This window comes from Monodelphis domestica, chromosome 7, assembly GCF_027887165.1.
Source record: "Monodelphis domestica isolate mMonDom1 chromosome 7, mMonDom1.pri, whole genome shotgun sequence".
In the NCBI taxonomy this organism is placed as follows: Eukaryota; Metazoa; Chordata; class Mammalia; order Didelphimorphia; family Didelphidae; genus Monodelphis; species Monodelphis domestica.
Genome location: NC_077233.1, coordinates 174,702,607 through 174,723,513, shown reverse-complemented (window position 1 = coordinate 174,723,513; position 20,907 = coordinate 174,702,607). Strand labels below are relative to the sequence as shown.

Below are 20,907 nucleotides of genomic sequence, written 5' to 3'. Positions count from 1 at the left end.
CTTTAAGCCAAAATAGAATATTCAAGAGAGGATAATAGGAAATAAAAATAATTTCTCAGAGGTTCTTGAAAGGGAGAGTTAGACCAATGAACTCTCACTCTTAGTCTGTCCTGACTCAAAAAACACTCTCTCTTGGTCTGTCCTGACTCAAGGAAGGAGGTCCTAGGGTTTTTGACTTGGAGAGTTGGAAGTTGGAGAAGATCTGGTGAATTTTCTACTTGAGAAATATCCAAATAAGAAGGAAGGAGATTGTGGTGCAATATCATTGCTTTGCTAGTGGTGGCAGAAGAGAGCAAAGCTGTGAGGATTCTGATTAGCTGTTTTCCCATCTAAACAGCAGGAAAGAAATTTAATCTTTCTCATCGTGATAAGTTATATTTTTAGTTTTAAAGTAGAGTTAGAATTGGGTTAATAGACAGGAAGATAAGTTAGCCTTCATTTTTATCAAGGAGAAGTGGGTTCATGCAAACATTAAGTTGAGTTAGAAAATTTAGATTTAAAGTAAATATTATTCTTACTTGTTTCCTTTTTCTTTCCCTTTTTCCTAAATGTTAATACTTCCCGCAAATAGTTTTTTATACAACCTGGCCTGAGCAGAATTTTTTCAAACTGCTTGGGAAGCCATCTTTCCCAATAGTCAAACCAACAACCTGTCCACTATAAGAGTAATTTTAGGGTCGTGATCTAATATAAATTTATTTGATCACCAGGGAATATCCCAAATAAAATACCCGTCAGTTTGGAAATTTATGGTGGTTTAATTAATATAGAGGGAAGAAATTAAGGAGAAGAGAGAGGGAGAGGGTATAGGATTCATCCCACCTGGCCTGTGCCAGGGGGAGTTCAAAGTCTTCTGCCACAAGATCTCTGAAGAAAATTAGAGACTTTCTAAGAGGATAACGTTTGGAAGATAAAGGAGAAAGGAATCATCCTAAACTCCGAGAGAGCTCAGTAAGATGCCTCACATGAACTAGGCTACTGTAAAAATTCAAATTAGTTTCTAGTAATAAAAGTATTATATTTTATGAGGTTTGTTAAAGATTAAAAAATAAAGAAAATACAAAATAAGAAAGCATATGGCTAGAAGGGCCAAAAGACCCATTCAATTTCACTTACACTACATCTCGATAATCTTTAATAAACCTCAAAAAAATATAATACTTTTATTACTAGAAACTAATTTTAATTTTTATCTTTTTGGAGAACCACGTCAGTTGTGACGAAATACCTTCAATCTTCTGATCTTTTCTTTAATAGCTAGTGCCTAGTTTGTTTGTTTTTAAGCCAAGTTCTCCAAGAATTTTCAGAAAAGCCTTTTGATCCAGACATGTTTGATTCAAATTGCTGATGCTTGAGGGCTATCTCTCTCACTCACCTGGCCCTCCTGATTCCCACACCTCTGGCCTCCAACTGTAAACCTTGAAATTTCTCAGACTTGTGAATGTTAAAAATTTCCCCATTGGACTGGGAACATTCTGCATTTTGATGAGAAAACTCCTTGCTATGGGAGGACTTCTACTCCACCTGTACTTAAGACTGCTTTAGGGGAGAAAAATCCTTGCTAAACAATGAAAGTACTTGGACCCATGCTTATAATAAGGCAAGGAGTTCTTTGAGCCAGGCCTGTTTTTTAGAATTGATACAATGAGATGCTAGGTACCTAAAAGGATCGGGCAAGTTTTCTCTTAATGAGATTAGTTGACTCAGCTGTGTTTTCACTGGTTCAGACATACTGAGGAGATTAGTCGACACGGCAGCATTTTTTCTGGTTCAGACTTACTGAGGAGATTTGTCAACTTAGCAGGAATTCAGATGGGCAGTCCTTTGGAAAACGTCTACAGTGATTGGTAGATGTAAGGACTTAGGGGAGGTGACATAGGAGAAAAACCCCTATATAAGAAAAAGCAGAATCTCTTGAGGAAAGGGAATCCTTTTGGAGGATCTCTGATAAGGATCACTTGGGAAGAATCTCTTGAGAGAGGCTCTGGAAAAGGGAAGCTCTTGGAGGACAATCTCTAAGGAGGTCTCGCTGGAGCTCCTCTGAGGGGACTCTGTCCCTCTGGAGGCTCTGGAGAGAGGCCCTTTGGAATAGTCTCTGGCTGGAAGGCTCTTTAAGGAGGACTCTGGCTAGAACTCTCTCTGGTGAAGTCAGCTGAGATGGAGCTGGCCTGGTGTCACTAGAATCCTTGCTTAGACAGACCTTGTGGTGAGTGTTAAAAGACTGACTGACTGATCTCTCTCTCTTAAGACTCAGGTCTAGGCCATGTTGGCTTAAGGCCCTTCATACTTATTTCCTTTTTCTCTCTTTCTCTCTTTTCTTTAATTCCACATTTGTATTAATTAAAATCTTGGGTATTTGAATAATTGGGAATATTTCCCTCGCAACCATCTTATATTTGATTTAAAAACCAAGACACTGTAGTGAAACATATTTCTGCAGACAAATTTACTCACCCTCTCTTATATCTATCACAATTTATATCTTCCACTATTTTAATCACTACAATTTAAGACCGCAACCATTTTAAATCTAACACAAACCAGATCTCGATCACCTGGTGACCCGCCTGCCGGCCCCAGCAAACTCTAGCCTCGGAGCAGACTGCTCATCGCCCCAGGCTGCTGATAGCAGACCCAATTTCTTCAGGATCAAAAACCAGCTGGTAAAAATGGGGGTGTTCTTTCCTTAGCCTCCACGTGGCAGGGGGCATGGGACAGGGGACCACAGTGGGAGAGAAAGAGAAGGAAGAGACTTTTCCAAACAGGAACTTAAAGCATGGCTACTTTAAGAGGATATCTTTTGACTTCATTGATCCTTTCATTTATTTGACCTGTGTGCCAGGGTAAAAATTCAGCTCCCTGCAACTCTTTAGCCAAATTTGAGATTCCTAAAACCTGGCTGAGTGAATTGAGAGTCACAGCTAGGCTTGCCTCTCTACAGCTCTCTCTCTAGGCTCTCTCTAGGCTCTCTCTACAGCTAGGCTTGCCTCCTTTTGTGGTCAGTCTTCCCAAAGAGAGCAGAGGTTTCTTTGGTCAGAGAGCCCAAAGCTAAGCCATCCTCCCCACCCCCACCCCTCAGGGTCCCTCAGCCAGCTTCAACTGCCTTCTCCTCCTGGGAACATTCCATTTGAAACCTTCTCTTTGATTGACAGACAGGTCCCCAGCTTTGTTTCTTGCATCTTGGCTTTTCCTGCAAAACCTCTCTCTCTTCAAGTCTCTATCACACTACGCACCTCAAACAACAAAGTGATATACTGGAAATACAGAATAAGGCATACAATTTTTTTAACAGGACCACTGCAAGAACTTGTTTCATTTGGCAATGTTTATTTGTTATGTAGGATTTTATTTTATTGTTCATCTAGGCCTGAGGGGAAAGAAGGATAAGAGCAATTTCAAGAAAATAAATTATTATTAATAAAAAATTAAAAACTAAACTAAAAACTTTTGTTCCTCAAAAATGCCATTCCTCTATGCCCAAAGGACTTTAAAAGACTGCCTGCTCTTTGATCCAGCCATACCACTGCTGGGTTTATACCAGAAAGAGATAATAAGGAAAAAGACTTGTACAAAAATATTTATATAACCCTAAGAGAAAGATCAGTCAGTCTTTAATCACTCACCTCAAGATCCTTTCAAGCAAAACTCTAGTGTTCAGAGAGACCCACCAGTTCAGCTCCTGAGCTCCACTTCAGCTTCCAAGGCTGACTCCCCTCCTTCAGAGAGAGTTCTCTCAGAGAGAGTTTCTTGCTCTCAGCTTCTGACCTCCTTTTAAAGAGAATTTTCTCCTATGTCACCTCCCCTAAGTTCTCACATCTACCAATCACAGTAGACGTTTTCCAAAGGACAGACCATTCTTAATTCACACCTGAGTAGACTAAACTTTTGAGTAATTCACACCTGAGTAGACTAAAACCTCACTCCTCTTTTGTTAAGCTTGTCCCTTGCTAGTTTGCAAGTTGCCTGACCTTCATAGGTACTTAGCACCTTCCTAAAAATAGACTTAGCTTAAGGCTTTTGCCTCACTCTAAGTATGAGTTAAGTACCTTTTTCATTGTTCAGTAAAGAGTTTACAACTTTATCTTCCCCTAAAATATGCTTAAGTATGGGTGTAGTAACATAAAGTTCTCACATTCCTGACCAAAGTCCCTTCATTGTTTAAAATGGGAAATGGTCTTAACCAAATGTTCTAAAGTAGAGTCTGAGAATTTTTAAGATTCACAATGTGAAACCCAAGAAACCTGTCCTTGTAAAATTCCCATCCAGGATATTATTATCAAATGATACCAAGACTATGATGAGGGGAGATTGCAATGGAGGTAAAGAATCAAAGCCAAATATCTCTAACTTTAGCAAAGACCAGACCATTTTCTTCATGGTTCACAACTTTTGTGTTTTAAACTGCAAAAAGAATAATGAAAGAACTGAAAAAAGCCTTGGAGGTGTAAACCTCAAAATTTCTTAGACTTATAAATGTTGGAAAATTTCACCATTGGGAAATTTCATACTTGAAAAATTTCCTATTGATAGTGGGTCTTGGCTATTGGAATGTGAACCCCATTGGCATGAGAGTTTCCTACTCCTCCCTTCTTAAGATTACTTTAGGACAGAAACCTTTTGCTGAACAATGGAAAGGACTTTGACCTATGCTTAAGCATAGAACAGGAATTTCTTTGAGTCATGATTGATTTTAGAATTGATACAATGGAGATACTTGGAATCAATCTCCACCCTACTCAGTCCTAACAGGATGGAGGAAGGGCTGCAGCATAGATCAAAATTTAATTATTCCAATCTCTACCCTACTCAGGTTAACAGGATTTAGAAAGGGCTGTAGCAAAGATGAAAGATTTAATTATTTGAAAATATGACCTTCAACAGACATGTGCAAAGCCAGAGACCTCTGGGCGGTCCTGGGTTAAGCTAGAGCCTCCATTGGCACAGGGAAATTGATGGACAGTGATTGGTAGATGTGAGAACTGAGGGGAGGGAACTTGGATGGTTTCCTTAAAAATAGAGGGGTCTGAAGACTCAAGGGGTGGTGGTTGAAGAGTTTGTCGGAGTGGTTGGAGTGTGCTCTGAGAAGCTTTCTCTGAAGGAAGCTGAAGGTGGGGGCCTTTGAAACTGTTTCTCCATTTTGGTCACGTGAGTAATAGGGACTGATCTCCTTTCTTTGCCCCAGCTATCTAAGGGCTTGGGCCTTTTGGCCCAGCCTAAACAGAAGGGGTATTTAAGCCCTATTCCCTTCTCTCCCCTTTCTCTCTCTCCCTCTCTCTCTACCTCTAATTCCTTTCTTCCTCCTGTTTGTGATTAAACTCCATAAAGGCTGACGGCTGACTTGAGTTTTCATTTAGGAATTACATAGCTGAATTCCTTGGCGACCTTAAATTAATATATATCAGTCTTTTAAAGTGATTTCCTTGTCACAGAGGAAGAAACAAAGGACCATCACCCCATCCTATAATAATCCTCTAGGGCAAATAGAGTGAAAATAATTACTTTTTTATTTTATCATTCTACTAGGAATCTGATAAAGGGAAAAGTCAACCCTCAAAAATAGGCTCAGCCACATTAGTATTTACACTCCATACAGGGTATCTTGACTTTAAAACAGTGACAAGCCCTCCACACAATTAAAACTAAATCTAAACAATTGGAAAAACATCAATTGCTCATGGGTGGGGTGAGCTAACATAATAAAAATGACAATCCTACCCAAATTAATTTACTTATTTGGTGCCATACCCATTGAACTACCAAAAAACTTTTTTACTGAATAAGAAAAAACCATAGCAAAGTTCATTTGGAAGTACAAAAGATCAAGGATGTCCAGGGAAATAAAGAAAAAAAAATTCAAAGGAAGGTAGACTTGCAGTCCCAGATCTCAAACTATACTATAAAGCAGTGGTCATCAAAACAATATGGTACTGGCTAAGAGACAGAAAGGAGGATCAGTGGAATGGACTTGGGATAAGTGACCTCAGCAAGATAGTCTATGACAAGCCCAAAGATCCCAACTTTGGGGACCAAAATCCACTATTTGATAAAAACTGCTGGGAAAATTAGAAGACAGTATGACAGAGACTAGGTTTGGATCAACATCTCACACCCTACACCAAGATAAACTCAGAATGGGTGAATGACTTGAATACAAATAAGGAAACTATAAGTAAATTAGGTGAACACAAAATAGTATACATGTCAGATCTTTGGGAAAGGAAAGATTTTAAAACCAAAAAAGAGTTAGAAAAAATCACAAAACATAAAATAAATAATTTTGATTACATCAAATTAAAAGTTTTTGTACAAACAAAACCAATGCAACCAAAATTAGAAGGGAAGCAACAAATTGGGAAAAAATCTTCATAACAAAAACCATTCTGGAGGGTAATTTGGAACTATGCCCAAAGGGTGCTAAAAGACTGTCTGCCCTTTGATCCAGCCATAGCACTGCTGGGTTTGTACCCCAAAGAGATAATAAGGAAAAAGACATGTACAAGAATATTCATAGTTGCACTCTTTGTGGTGGCCAAAAAATTGGAAAATAAGGGGATGCCCTTCAATTGGGGAATGACTGAACAAATTGTGGTGTACATTGGTGATGGAATACTATTGTGCTCAAAGGAATAATAAATTGGAAGAATTCCATAGCAACTGGAATGACCTCCAGGAATTGATGCAGAGTTAAAGGAGCAGAACCAGGAGAACATTGTACACAGGGACTGATACACTGTGGTACAATCAAATGTAATAGACTTCTCCATTAGTGGAAATGCAATGATCATGAACAACCTGGAGGGATTTACCAGAAAGAACGCTATCCACATTCAGAGGAAAAACTGTGGGAGTAGAAACACTGAAGAAAAACAACTTCTTGATTACATGGGTCAAGGGAGATATGATTGGGGATGTAGACTCTAAATGAACATTCTAGTGCAAACATCAACAACATGGAAATAGGTTCTGATCAAGGACACATTTAATACCCAGTGGAATTGCACATCGGCTACGGGCAGGGTAGGGAGAGGGGAAGGAGGGAAAGAATGTGATTCTTGCAACCAAGATATAATGTTCTAAATTGACTAAATAATTTTTTTAAATAAATAAAAATAAAAATTAACCTGTTTATAAAAAAAACAATAACATGTTCACACTGAATGTGGAGTTCAGTTCATCTCTAGAAGCTCTAAATCAATTGGAACTAGTTCAAATACTGTACTTAAACTATATTGTAACTTAAGCTTCTAGTATCATTAAGTAACTTTCATAAACCCTTCACCCTTTATAACACAAATTCCAAAAATCCCTGCCACTGGAAATGTATTGCACAAATTGGTAAGCAGCATCCAAGCATATCCACCACCTTAATAGGGTGATCCAAAACACCAGAGGATTTGTGGAAGCATACCCCAAGATCTGCTGATCCTACCAAATTATGGAAAAAAGGAAACAACTTAAGAAGAATAAACTAGTGTATAAAGCAGTCCAAAAGGAGCTCTATAGAGCAGAACTACAGGTTCTGTAGATAACAGCTAGAATCTACGTCAAACAAGCAAAATGTCCAATAATTCACTTAAATGTACCACAGTGAGAATGGTCACAATTGGCATAAGCCATTGGGACAGCATGCTAATAAGCAGCAACCTCAGGAATGTAAGATTTACAAAAGGATAAAATAATTCTAAGGATATCTGCTAAAGCAAAATATTTTTTCAAAGGCAGCATAGATTTCTATTGCATTTCTATAAGGAAAAAATGCTAAGAATAATTTAATAAATCTGTCTTTCACAGATTTATGGCCAAAACATAGCACTGAAATTTCCTTCCAAATTAGATGATAAAGAATCCAGGGTTTAAAAAGAAAAAGAGTAAAATCCTACTGTGCCAGAATTAAAGGATCAAGGAAAAGAGAAAAAGCACTCTTCCTTATTAGCAGACTGCAAAGGGATTTCAGGAAAAGGAGGAAAGAGGACAAAATTGTGCCTCCATCTAGGGCGTCCCATCCAGGACTTTCAGAAGCCCCATTTTACTCAACTTCAGTCATTGCCCCAAACCTGGGGCACCTCTTCCCAAAATTTTTCTAAATGGTCTATTCTCCCTCAACAGAGTTTTGGAAAATCTCTGTTAGCCTCCAGCTTCCAACCATGCTGTACAGGTCTGAACATGCTTCAGGCACATCTGGCAAATTACTTGTCCCATAATGCCCTCAAATAGGCCCTTTACCTTTGGTGAACAGAAAAATGAAAAGTCATTGGTCTTCAGCCTCTTCCAATTGCTTGCAAATATATGCCAAAACTTTAGCTACCTTCAACCTTCATTTAGCATTCCTATATGGGAAATAAAGCAGTCCCTCTTGGGGAAATCTATCATTCCATGGGCCTCCCTTTTACATTCTAAGCCAGAATCCTTTCTCAGTCCAATTCATAAATATATTCAAAAGTCCAAGAAATTCAAGAGGCTGAGTCACTAGTTAAGCCAGCTCCCTATTCCCCCCATCTCACTATCATGAATCAGAATGGGTGCACTTTACAGATTGGCCAGGCATCTAACAGAACAAACAACTGATCCCTCTTAAAAACCCAGAAGATGAACTCTTTGAAACAGCATTCAAAATAGCTTCCCTGGTTGTCTAGTATGCAATTTTAAATGCTGCCTGACTGACATGTACTATACCCAGGGATAAGGACATAAGGAAACAAAAGGCACCTGTTATCAAACAGAGGAGAGAAGGTAGGTTTGATCTATCAGTGACCAATGATCAAACTCTATAAAATCAACAAGCATAATTGGGGATTCGAAGCAAAAAGGGATGAATGAAACATTGACCCCCAACCAACCAGAGCAAATACAGTTTAGAAGAACCTTAAATTTCAATCCTGTTTCTTCACCTCTTAAATCTTCCCTTTCCTGAGAAGGAAAGGAGCCTAGAAAGATATGAGGAACAAACTGGGTTTGGGGAAAATCTCAACAGACAGCAATGGAGTTCTGTTGATACAAAAGCAAGAAGAATGTGTCAGTAGGAAAAAGGAAGAGTCAGGCTCCGAAGTTAAGAAGCCAAAATGCCAACCCTGATCGCCAGCCCGTTACTGACCATGACTGATGGGATCACATGCATTAGGTCACACTGAGTCAGAACCACTGAAGAGGAGAAACAGGAATATTTACTTGATTTCAAGCCTATGACTCAGCTTGTTTGACTCTGAGATTCTAGCTCCTGAAGTGACTTCAAAGATCCAGAGCCCAGCAGCTCGATAAGACAAAGAGAGAGGTGGTTCTGTCCACACCTGACTTGGTCACCAGCCCAGCTTTCAACAGCTACCACCAATGGGTAAAGTGATGGAAAAGGAGCCAAGAATAGTATTGTTTAAACAGTCCTAGACAAATTGACAGCCATGATCATAGAAACATGCCTACTTTCTAAAGCTTTCAGCAAGATGGAGAAATCTTCAACTTCAGCAAAGCTAGTCACCCATCAAGTTGTTGCACGTTCCTGCTCCTAGTACTAAGGACCATGAATGCAGATCTCTCAAAGGCTGAGTCCAAGGGTTCTGTGCTAAACAGAGAGAAATAAAGACATTATCAAAGGCTAGAGAGCAGACCAGCATCTTCTTGACGTACATGGAGCCCCGAAAAACTAGACAATGTGGTTCATCTTCCTGTGTCACTGTATCACTGTGTCACCCTCCCCACCCAGAGGTCCTAGGTAAAGCACCCAAGCCAAGAGGCTCCCTTATCCTTTAGAGAGCTCCCAGGTAAACCATGCCAACAGACCTTGTAACCAAAAGTCCCAACTCTTACCCTTCATGAATTATCTTAAACTGTGACAAAGATTACAAACTTAAGCAAGAGAACAAACTTAACTACTTGGACTATATGAGACATTCCATACTGTGAATGGGGAGCAGGTGTGACCCAGTCTCATGAAGAGCTAATGTAGCTGTGGTAGAATACTGGTGAAAAAATGATGCTGGCTAGGCAGCTAGGTCACATGGTGAATAAAGCAACAGGCCTGGAGTCAGGAGGACCTGGGTTCAAATCTGGCCTTAGATATGTCTTAGTTGTAACTGGGCAAGTCACAACTCCATTTGCCTAGCCCTTGTTCTTCCATCTTAAGAGTTATAACTAAGATAGAAAGCAATAGTTTTCTTCAAATAATGCTGGATTTCAGAGCCTCACAACTCTGAAACATAAACATTGAGAATCACTAGGGGAAAGATCAGGAAGTAGAAAGCAGGGATGGACAAAGGAAGTGTTGAGCCCAACAGGATGGACTCAGGGCCCAAGAAAATGACATTTCCTTTCTCCTTCCTACTCAGAAGTCAGAGCCAAGAATTTTTCAGAGAAATCTCCAGAGATGTTTTAAGATAAATGAAATCATCAGAATGGATGAGGAAAAGTTTTACTAAGCCTGAATTTTCTCTAACCTAAGATAACTTCAAAGTCCTTTGCAAGCATGATTGAGCACATAGTTCCCAATACAATGAACTTTTCCCCTTTCCTTCTAATCCTGTCTGTCCAGAGGCCTTACATACCGTATATTCCAGTTCTTTGCCAAGTCTTCTCTCATTGCATTGGTCACACACAAGTTTAGATCTGACAGGCGGCCACAGAGCTTTTCATACCTGGGAAATAACATTTGTCAGGGCCTGATCCATCACTGCCACGACTACTTATGGGTAGTCAATGACCAAGTATCCAAGCTCTGTAACTGGGCATTGACTCCCCAGAGAAACAATCCAGGATTGGGAAGATGCTGCTTTGGGGCTCTGGAACAGAAGATTTTTTGATAACTCTCCTCCCTCAGCAGCACAACAAGCTGACTTTGCCATTTCTCTCTGCACTATTGCTCTTTCCCTAGTCAACCTCCAGCTGTGTCTACAGTGCCTAATTTATCACCCTTCACTCAAATCCAGTCCCAAGACCCACCTAGCCCTCTTACCACTTAGCTAGCTGTACAAGAGGGTGGGCAAAGCCATGTGTCAGACCCATGATGGTATAGCCATAATTGTGCCAGTCAATGACTAGCTTGCTCCTGCGAAGACAACACACAACCCAACACACAGCAATGCTGGGCAGGCCAGGTGGATTCTGTGAAAGAGACAAAGTACAATCAAAAGCAAGAAACTTTGGAGCACAGGGCAAGGAAACCAAGGGCAGGGCTTGCACATAACCCAAACCCAACTTAAAATGATCCCATGATCAGGGAACAGATTACTCAAACAACTGCCACTCGGACTAAAGAGGAAAACTCCCAGTATCTCTCTTACTGTTGAACTTTATATAGAGAGAAGATGTAGGAAACTGTCATGAATAGCCACAACGCTTAGACCCCTGACCACTAGGGAGGGAGCAAACTGACCAAGATGGCAGGACAGAAACAACATCAAAAAAAGCACCTAAAGTCAAGAGATCTCATGGTAGCACATGAGGACTACTGACACCCCACCCCCACCTCCAGAAGGTATCATTTTCACACTTATGGCCTTATCTCAGAACTTATACATAACCCATGAGGGAAGCTCAGCCCTTAATCATTATGAAGTCCCACAGATAATGCTGCTATGCCAAAATACTGTAGAAGACAAAATAGGAACAAAGCAAAAGGATGCCACAAAACTATAATCCCTTGAAACCCCAGTTACTGGAGGTAAAGAGAAGGATAAGTTGTAAAGTTACATTTTAAATGAGGAACTGGCTAACCCTTACCTGGAGTAAAATGTAGACCACTGGACAAGTCTTTAAAAGCAAGACATACAGAAGGTGTAGTGCCTGGATAACAACTTTTATACCATACTGACATATCTGGGGACCAACTGAAAGTCAAAGAACAGTTGTAAGAATCAAATGTAATTTGGCTCTCCCTGAATTTTTACCCTACCATCTGTATAAAAAAAAAAAAAAGAACATGTCTCACCTGGGATTCGCTTAACTTCAGGCAGGTATAAATTCTTTTATTGAATAAGAGTTCATCATGAGGTCTGAAACCTAAAAGAGAAGTCATCTTCAAGTCCAATGAGGCAAGCATGCAGATGACTCCCAAAACCATAACTCCAGACTCAACTTAAGCCAAATACTCCCCCCTAAGCTTGAGACCAGCATTTCTAACTGCTTATCTGACACCTCCACGTATATGTGCTACCAACACCTCCATTTCTACATATCCAAAACAAAATTTAACTTGCCTCCAAAACCCATCCTTCTATCTGATTTCCCCAATTCATTTAATAGCACTATCATTCTTTTAGTTACCCAAAGTTAAAAATTCAGTCATTTTTACTTTTCAGACTTCCTTATCTTTCAATATCTTGTAATTCAAATTCTTTCAATCCTCTCTTTAAAATTCTCCTGCAGGGGCTTCCGGTTAAGATGGCGGCTTAGAGGCAGCAAAAGTTCAGACCTCTGAAAACCCTTCCTTACCGATCACAAACTGAATGCTCCTAGGGCACCTAAATTCAAACTGAACAACAGGACAGAGCCGGGGAACCCTCCTCCTGGGCTTGGATCAAAAGGTGAGCCCGCGGCAGCAGCAGGAAGCTCAGGGCCGGCAAAAGGGCCTCAGGGCCGGCTATTCTGAAGGACTCACCTTGAAAGCAACTTGAGCCAGTCTCAGGGGCGCCCAACACAGACGGCAGGGAAACAGAGAGAGACGGGGGGAGCCTGTAGCCCCCTGGCTGGGTCCTTTCATCTGAGTCTCACCAAAGGTTCCTGCTTCAGGGAAAATTCAGTCCAACCCAGCTGAACATAATTCTATCAGGAGCCCTCAGAGCGCAGGGAGGCCAAGACCCTTCCCCGCTTAGAGTGCAAGGTCCTTTGAAAGAACAGAAACCTCAGGGCCGGCAAAGGCACTGAGGAACCTTGCGGACAGTGCTGCGCCAGGCTCAGAGCATGGAAGTAAGGCAAAGGAGAAGCAACTGGAGGGAACTGAGAGCAGTAACACCCAAAACACTGGCAGGCAGAGGAGGGCAGACCCTGGACTTCCCCAGGAAGACAGAGCAGCTGCGGAGAATGAACAATTTTCCAGGGGCTAAAGCCTCAGACCATCAGACAAATACACTAAGAGTCAGTCCTCCTCACTCAGATAGAGATGGCAAACAGTACAGAAGTGCAAAAGCCTCCAAACACCAAGAAAAGCAAGAAGAAGGGGGTGACTTTGGACACATTTTATGGAGTAAAAATACAAAATACAGAGGAGATAGAAGAGGAAACACAAGCAAATGCTCTGAAACCTTCCAAAAGAAATGGAAATTCTCCACAAACTCTTGAAGAATTTAAATCAGAAATTATCAAAAAAAATGGAAGCCTTCTGGGAGGAAAAATGGGAAACAATCCAAACGGAACTCGGCAATCTGAAGCATGAAAAAACGCAACTACAGAAACAGCTTGACCAAACTGAAAAGGAAAACCAGGCTTTAAAGGTCAGAATCAGGCAACTGGAAGACAATGATCTTGCAAAAGAGCAAGAATTAATAAAGCAAAGCCAAAAGACTAAGAAATTAGAAGAGAACATAAAATATCTCACTGACAAGGTGACAGACCCGGAAAATAGTGTAAGAAGAGACAATCTGAGAATAATTGGCCTACAAGAAAAGCCAGAAATAAATAATAATCTTGACATCATAATACAAGATATCATTAAAGAAAACTGCCCAGAGATTCTAGAACAAGGGGGCAAACCAGGCATTGAAAGAGTTCACAGAACAACCTCTACACTAAATCCCCAAAAGACAACTCCCAGGAATGTAATTGCCAAATTCCAAAGCTTTCAAGCAAAAGAAAAAATCTTACAAGAAGCCAGAAAAAGACAATTTAGATATAAAGGAATGCCAATCAGGGTCACACAAGACCTTCCAATCTCCACTCTGAATGACTGTAAGGCATGGAACATGATTTTCAAAAAGGCAAGAGAGCTGGGGCTTCAACCAAGAATCAGCTATCCATCAAAACTGACTATATACTTCCAGGGGAAAGTATGGTCATTCAACAAAACATTCAACAAAATAGAAGATTTCCAAGTTTTTGCAAAGAAAAGACCAGAGCTCTGTGGAAAAGTCAACACCCAAACACAAAGAGCAAGGAATACCTGAAAAGGTAAATATGAAGGAAAGGGAAAAGGAGAAAAATGTTATCTTTTTCATTTATTCAAACTCTCTTCTGTAAGGACTACATTTATATCAATTTATATATATTAATATGTGGGGAAAATGTAATGTGTAACTCTCAAAAATTGTGTGCATCATTAAATTAGTAAGAGGAATCATGCATAGGGAATGTTGGGAGCATCAACATGATATGGAGAAAGGGGGGGATAGAAAAGAAAAAGGGAGGGGGGAATCATTGATGGTACTAAGATATACTCCAAGAAATGGGGGGGAGACTAAATAGAATAATCTTTCTCACACAAAGATACACATGGGAAGGGGAGGGGAAAAATTCTCCTATAAGAAGGAGAGGAAGAGAGCATCTAGATCCATTGGGATCTTTAATTTTATCTTACCCAACACGGTAAGGGAGAAGGGAAAACCAGGGGGGTGGGGAACAAAAAAAAGGGAGGGAAGTAGAGGGGGGGAGGGGGAGGGAACAAAAAGGGAGAGGCTAGAAAGGGAAACATATGAAAAGATCTTGCCCTCAAGGTGACAGATCAGGAAAACAGATCACAAAGAGACAATTTGAAAATCATTGGTCTACCTGAAAAGCCAGAAATAAACAGAAATCTTGACATCATAATACAAGAAATCATCCAAGAAAACTACCCTGATGTTTTTGAATAAGAGGAAAAAATAGACATTGAAAGAGTTCATAGAACACCCTCTATACTAAATCCCCCAAAAGATAACTCCCAGGAATTGCCAAATTCCAGAGCATTCAAGCTCAGGAGAAAATTCTACAAGAAGCCAAAAAAAGCACCCATGAGTGCACCAAGGTGCACCAAGGAGCACCCATGAGGATCACACAAGACCTGGTAGCTTCCACACTAAAGGACCGCAAAGCCTGGAACATGATATTCAGAAAGGCAAGAGAACTGGGTCTTCAACCAAGAATCACCTATCCATAAAAACTGACTATATACTTCCAGGGGAAAGTATGGGCCTTCAACAAAATAGGAGCTTTCCAAGTTATTTGTAAAGAAAAGACCAGAACTAAGTGGAAAGTTTGATATCCAAACACAAAGATCAAGAGAAACATGAAAAGGTAAATAAGAAAAAGAGGGAAAAGAAGAAAAAATTTTTTTATTCAAACTCTCTTCTTTAAGGGCTACAATTAGATAAAATTATATATATATATATATATATATATATATATATATATATTAATATATGGGGGAAATGTTATTTGTAACTCTCAAAAACAGTATTCATTATAATAGTAATTATAAGAATCACTCATAGGAAAAGATTGGGGCATTAAGGGCTAAAAGATGATATGAAAGGAAAAGAAAAGGGGGGGGGGAGAATTGAAGAGGGTACCAAGAGATATGTGAAGAAACAAAATAAACAGAATAATCTCTTTCACACAAAGATGCACATGGGGAGGGGAGGGGAATAATACTCTTATAAGAAAGAGAGTGCTAATAGAGAATACTTAAACCTTACTCTCAGAGAAATCAACTCTGAGAAGGAAGAGCATCTAGATCCATTGAGATCTTGAATTCTATCTTATCCTACAGGGTAAGGGAGAAGGGTAAACTAAGGGGGGGGTAGGTGGGAGGGAGTACAAAAAGGGAGGGAAGGAGAGGGGGTAGGGAACTTAACAGACCCTAAAAAAAAGAAGGGAACAAAAAGGGAGGGACCAGAAAGGGAAGCATATCAATGGAGGGGATTAGGGGGGTTGGTTAAAAGTAAGCCACTGGTTTAAAAGGATATAGAAAAGGAAGAAAGGACAGACCTAGGAGAGGATATCAAAATGCCAGGGAATTCACAAGTGACAATCATAACTCTGAACATGAATGGGATGAACTCACCCATAAAACGTACATGAATAGGAGAGTGGATTAGAATCCAAAACCCTACCATATGTTGTCTTCAAGAAACACACGGGGGGGGGGGGGGGGGGGGGAGTAGATACTCACAAGGTCAGAATTAAAAGTTGGAGCAAGACCTATTGGGCCTCAACTGATAGAAAGAAGGCAGGAGTTGTAATCATGATATCTGACAAAGCCAAAGTCAAAATAGATCTGATCAAAAGGGATAGGGAAGGTAATACATCCTTATAAAAGGGAGTATAGACAGTGAGGAAATATCACTAATCGACATTGGAAATTAAACAATATGATTCTCCAAATTTGGTTAGTTAGAGAACAAATCATAGAAACAATAATTTCATTGAAGAAAATGACAAAAATGAGACATCCCTTCAAATCCTATGGGATGCAGCCAAAGCAGTACTCAGGGGAAAACTTATATCCTTGAGTTCATATATATTAACAAATTAGGGAGGGCAGAGGTAAGTGATTTGTACATGCAAATCAAAAAACTTGAAAACGAACAAATAAAAAATCCCCAGGAGAAAACCAAATTAGAGATCCTAAAAATTAAGGGAGAAATTAATAAAATCGAAAGTGATAGAACTATTGAACTAATAAATAAGACTAGAAGCTGGTATTTTGAAAAAACAAAATAGACAAAGTAGTGGTCAATCTAATTATAAAAAGGAAAGAAGAAAATCAAATTAACAGTATCATAGATGAAAAGGGAGAACTCACCTCCAATGAAGAGGAAATTAAGGCAATTATTAAAAAATATTCTGCCCAATTATATGGCAATAAACTTGCCAATCTAGGTGATATGGATGAATATTTACAAAAATAGGCAGGATGGACCTTGGCATAGGCCCCAGATGGTCAGCATGGCCAGCCTAGGCAAGGGGTGTAGGGAACTAGGGGTGAGGTAGAGAAGGGGTAGCTTGTTGAGGAACAGCAGCAAAAAGGGATAAAATGTGAGGTTGTCTTTCTAGCCCCTTCTACTAATCCCTAATGAAATGGAATTTTTAAAAAATCACATTTAAGAAACAGTTAACACTTTATAGATGTTTGTTGATTGATAATTCTAATTTCTTTCCATTTCCATTAATTCCTCTCAATCTCCCTCCAGGCTTGCTCCACTACAGTGGCTCCAGCTCTGGCAATATTAACCCAGGTGACTTTTCCTCATTTTCTCTGAGGTTGTAAGGACTGAGGGATGGTGGCTGAATCCCAAGGGATTTTAGTTCTTGGTGGGTTAATGGAAGATGTCAGTCTGAGGAAAGGGAGAAAAGATCTTGCTTTGGCCCCCAGGATAATGGGTTGAAGGGAAATTGATTTCTGTTGTCCTGGAGGTCTGAATCATCCTTGAGCCTACCCACAATAACCCATAAGCCAGGGGTATAGTGAAAAGAGAAATAGATTTGGAATTAGGTGATCTGGAATCAACTCCTATCTCTAAAGCTGATAAGTTGTAGGATCTTGGGCAAGTAAATCCAATTTTCTGAGCCTCTATTTCTTTATCTGCTAAAAGGGGTTAGTGCTTATGCTAGCTACCTCACAGGGAGGTTGTGCCTTTACAGGATAATAAAAATCTGAATTGATTTTATCAGATCAAGTTCTGGATAAAGCATTCTCTCTGTGGGGATCTAGGCTACATTCTCTCTTTGGTTAGACTGTATCTGTCCCCAAAGCTAGTAAGCAAAATGGTAGGGAAGAAAATTAATTGGTCCTGAGTACACCTCCCCCTTTCTCTCCTCTTTTCTCTTTTGTCAGTCCTCTCCCCAGCTAACCTCTTCTCTTGCTGCCTTGGGTCCCTGATCAACTCATTCTCTTTTAAGAGAGAGGACCTGAATATCTTCTGTGCCTGTGGGTAATTTACCTTTTAAAGGCCTAAAGAAAAAAGTGGTTAATGTAAAGGAAGAAATCACGAATGGTAGAATTTCAGGTTATGTGAGACAGATAAGGGAGATCATTTTAGACAAGAGTGACCTTTCCTAGTATATTCATGGTTATATTATTAAGGCTGCCACTTCTATTTCTCCTTGGGCCTCCCTCTGCTGCCTAAGACTTGTCCACCCCACCATCGTGGCTCCTTCCCATCTGGGACCCTGATTCAGGCATCCGAGTCTGTTAGCTATGTGGAAAGGAAACTAGACTAACAGTTTGTGTGGGAGAAGGGCCAACTAGGAGTGCCAATTGGGTCTTGTGACTAGCACTTCCGTCCTGCCAGGTGAGACTTGCTGCCTGGTGTCGCAGGAGAGAGGAGCTTGTTCAGCCCAGTCTGGAGTGGCATACTCTTCTTGGTTCTGCCCGAAGATTCAGACCCATTCATCTCTGAAGGTCAGACCTTGTTGCTTTCTGTGTACTGCTAAGATTCTGAATTAGAACAACGAGAGTAGACGGGAGTGGGACAAACTCTCCGCCAGCCTCTGGGGCCTGGCCTCAGGTCTGAAGCTGAGAAAAAACTCCAATCCCAACTAGTTATTAAACTTTATATTATTAAATTCGCAGTCAGATGAGTGGACTATCATTTCTGGTCATAGAGGGAGCTGAACTTCAGGCAAAACAGACCTTATCGGACCCCTGCTGTTCCTCTCAGCAGGGGGCATCTCCCTCCCTTGCCTCTCCAAACATATTTCCTCTCTCCCCTTAACTCCTCCATACCCCATACAAACCTCCCATTACTCCCCATTTTTCAATCCCATTTCCTTTCACAATAAATATTACAGCTATAGCCCTGGGAGAGACCCAAGAGGGAGGAGCTCAGCATGAGATATCCAGCTGTCTGTACCGCACCTGACCCTAATGGCTTTATAGAATTTGTACAGGAGGTGACATTCACGTGATAAGAAACAGGGGAAGGTCTGTGTCTGAGATAAAAGGACTTGGCTTTTCCTTAAGGTCACACTATACCAGGACCTGCCAGGTAAGGGGGTATGGGATACCCAGGCCTAAATTAGGAGAATGGGTAATCCCTGTAGATTTGTTAGGACTACAAGTTAGGGATTTGAGGATGACAGAATTAGGAAGGCAAACTGCCAGGATCTGAGTTAAGTGATCAAGATGCCTTGGTCTAGATCAGGGTATAAGGATGTCAGGGTCTGAGGTAAGTGGATAGAACATCTGGGACTCAGTTAGGCAAATAAAATGACTGGGGTTGATTCGGGAACAGAGAGGGCGAACCCATTTCATTTCCTTCCTTCCTTCTCTTGGCTTCCAGGATGTTGGCATTGGCTCTCCTCGCCTTACTCTGTGTGTCAGCCGAGTCTGGTAAGTGATCTATAGCTATAGGGTCCCTAGGTCCAGAGAGGGCACTTGGGATTTAAGAGGCATATGGAGTGGAAATTCAAGGTTGGGTCTGAAAAGGATGCAGGTCCATGGGAAGACTCCAGAAGATGGTGACTGAGTCTTGGTAGGACTGCAGCCTTCTTTCCCCTCATCCTTACCAATTATTTTATCTCTAGTCCAGCCACGGGAATCCTCCTACAATGGAGAGTATGGAGGAGAGGGAGGAGAGCCCTTCTCTCACTCTGGCAACCAACTAGATGGCCCCATCACTGCCATTCGAATCCGAGTCAACAGATACTACATTGTGGGGTGAGAATTCTGAACAGGGCTGGCCCTCACTACTAGTCATTTTCTTGTTCTTGATTTCCTCACTAACTTCTCTATCATCCCTTCATTTACCTATCCTGTTGCTTTTGAATAAGGCATATCCTCCCATGGATATATTCCAATCACGAATCTTATCCTACCAAGTCTCATGCATATGTAGGAGTCAGACTTCTCACTTAGGATCACTAGTTCACTTTGCTTATTACTGATATTTTGAACATTTATGGGTAGATATTTGTTACTGGTTTTTATGCTTACCTCCTATGAATCTCTAGAAATCTCTTTTGCTAAACCACCTACACGGTCACTATTCCCTACGATATCTAGTTTTGAAAGAGAAGGAGGGAGTTTTCTTATCTATTACATTATTCTGCATTTCTTGCTAGTGAGATGCTTAATATCTGTCTCCATTTTTCCTTCCTTCTCCCTCCTTCTTCCCTAGACTTCAGGTTCGATATGGCAAGGAATGGAGCAACTATGTTGGGGGTTCCCAGGGCAACCTGGAGGAGATTCTTCTGTTCCCCGGGGAATCAATCATCCATGTATCTGGCAGATATAAATACCATGTTCTGCAGTTGGTCTTTGTGACAGACATGGGCCGATACCTGCTTTTTGGCAAAGCTACAGGCACCAGCTTCAATGCCGCCCCACTGTATCCCAACACCGTTCTTCGATTCCTCAGTGGCCGCTCTGGCTCCCTCATCAATGCTATTGGCTTTCACTGGGATGCTTACCCCCAGTGAATGCAGCAGCTGCTAACCATCCAGACACAGCAGGCCCTCCCTCTCCTTGGAAAAGTTCTTGTCCCCTCAGGAACTACTAAAGTGGTTGAATAAAAAGATGTTGCTCGAGTCAGTTTGTGGAAGTGTGCCGCTGTTGTGTGTCTCTAATTTAGAGCATGCATGTGTGCCTAAATTTGTATATGTGAATCTCAAAGTGCTGTAATTTTGTTTGGCATTGTACCAAAGGATACTTGTGTCTTAAACAGTTCTAATCTCTGAAACTGTTTGCTCACCTACAAAATGAGCAATCTGGAATTATGCCCAAAGAATTATTAAACTGTGTATACCCTTTGAACCAGCAATACGACTATGAGGTTTTTTTTTTTTTCCTAAGATGATCAAGGAAAAAGGAAAAGAACCTATATGTTCTAAAATATTTATAGCATCTCTCTTTGTGGTGGCCAAGAACAATATCTACCTTAATCTCAAAGGGTTATGGTTGGGCTCAAATGAGATAATATAAAGGACATTTTATGAAGAGGAGATATAGGGGCAGCTAGGTGGCCCAGTGGACTGAGAGACAGGTCTAGAAATGGATTGCCCTGGATTCAA

At 40.7% G+C, this 20,907-nt stretch overlaps 1 protein-coding gene and 1 long non-coding RNA gene across 4 annotated transcripts; one reads left to right on the top strand and one right to left on the bottom strand.

The window, feature by feature from the left end:
* Window positions 1-7,804: 7,804 nt before the first annotated feature.
* Window positions 7,805-13,917, bottom strand: LOC103100966 (uncharacterized). Of its 2 annotated transcripts, XR_470127.3 has the most exons (6): window positions 12,584-13,917; window positions 11,915-11,985; window positions 11,707-11,813; window positions 10,940-11,088; window positions 10,533-10,622; window positions 7,805-9,553 (listed from the first exon to the last, which is right to left on the bottom strand). It is a non-coding gene; the product is annotated as an uncharacterized LOC103100966 (long non-coding RNA). The 2 variants fall into 2 exon arrangements; XR_001623484.2 differs by lacking the exon at window positions 7,805-9,553 and having other exon boundaries at window positions 10,440-10,622; window positions 12,584-13,915.
* A 4,260-nt stretch (window positions 13,918-18,177) lies between these two features.
* LOC100010042 (zymogen granule membrane protein 16-like) lies at window positions 18,178-20,657 on the top strand. Of its 2 annotated transcripts, XM_056806125.1 has the most exons (5): window positions 18,178-18,298; window positions 18,776-18,884; window positions 19,179-19,228; window positions 19,423-19,555; window positions 20,016-20,657. In XM_056806125.1, the coding sequence occupies exons 3-5, from the start codon at window positions 19,180-19,182 to the stop codon at window positions 20,314-20,316; spliced, it is 483 nt and encodes a 160-aa protein (XP_056662103.1). In that variant the 5' UTR covers window positions 18,178-18,298; window positions 18,776-18,884; window position 19,179; the 3' UTR covers window positions 20,317-20,657. The 2 variants fall into 2 exon arrangements, with proteins under 2 accessions (XP_056662103.1, XP_007506882.1); XM_007506820.2 differs by lacking the exon at window positions 18,776-18,884.
* The last annotated feature ends 250 nt before the right edge of the window (window positions 20,658-20,907 follow it).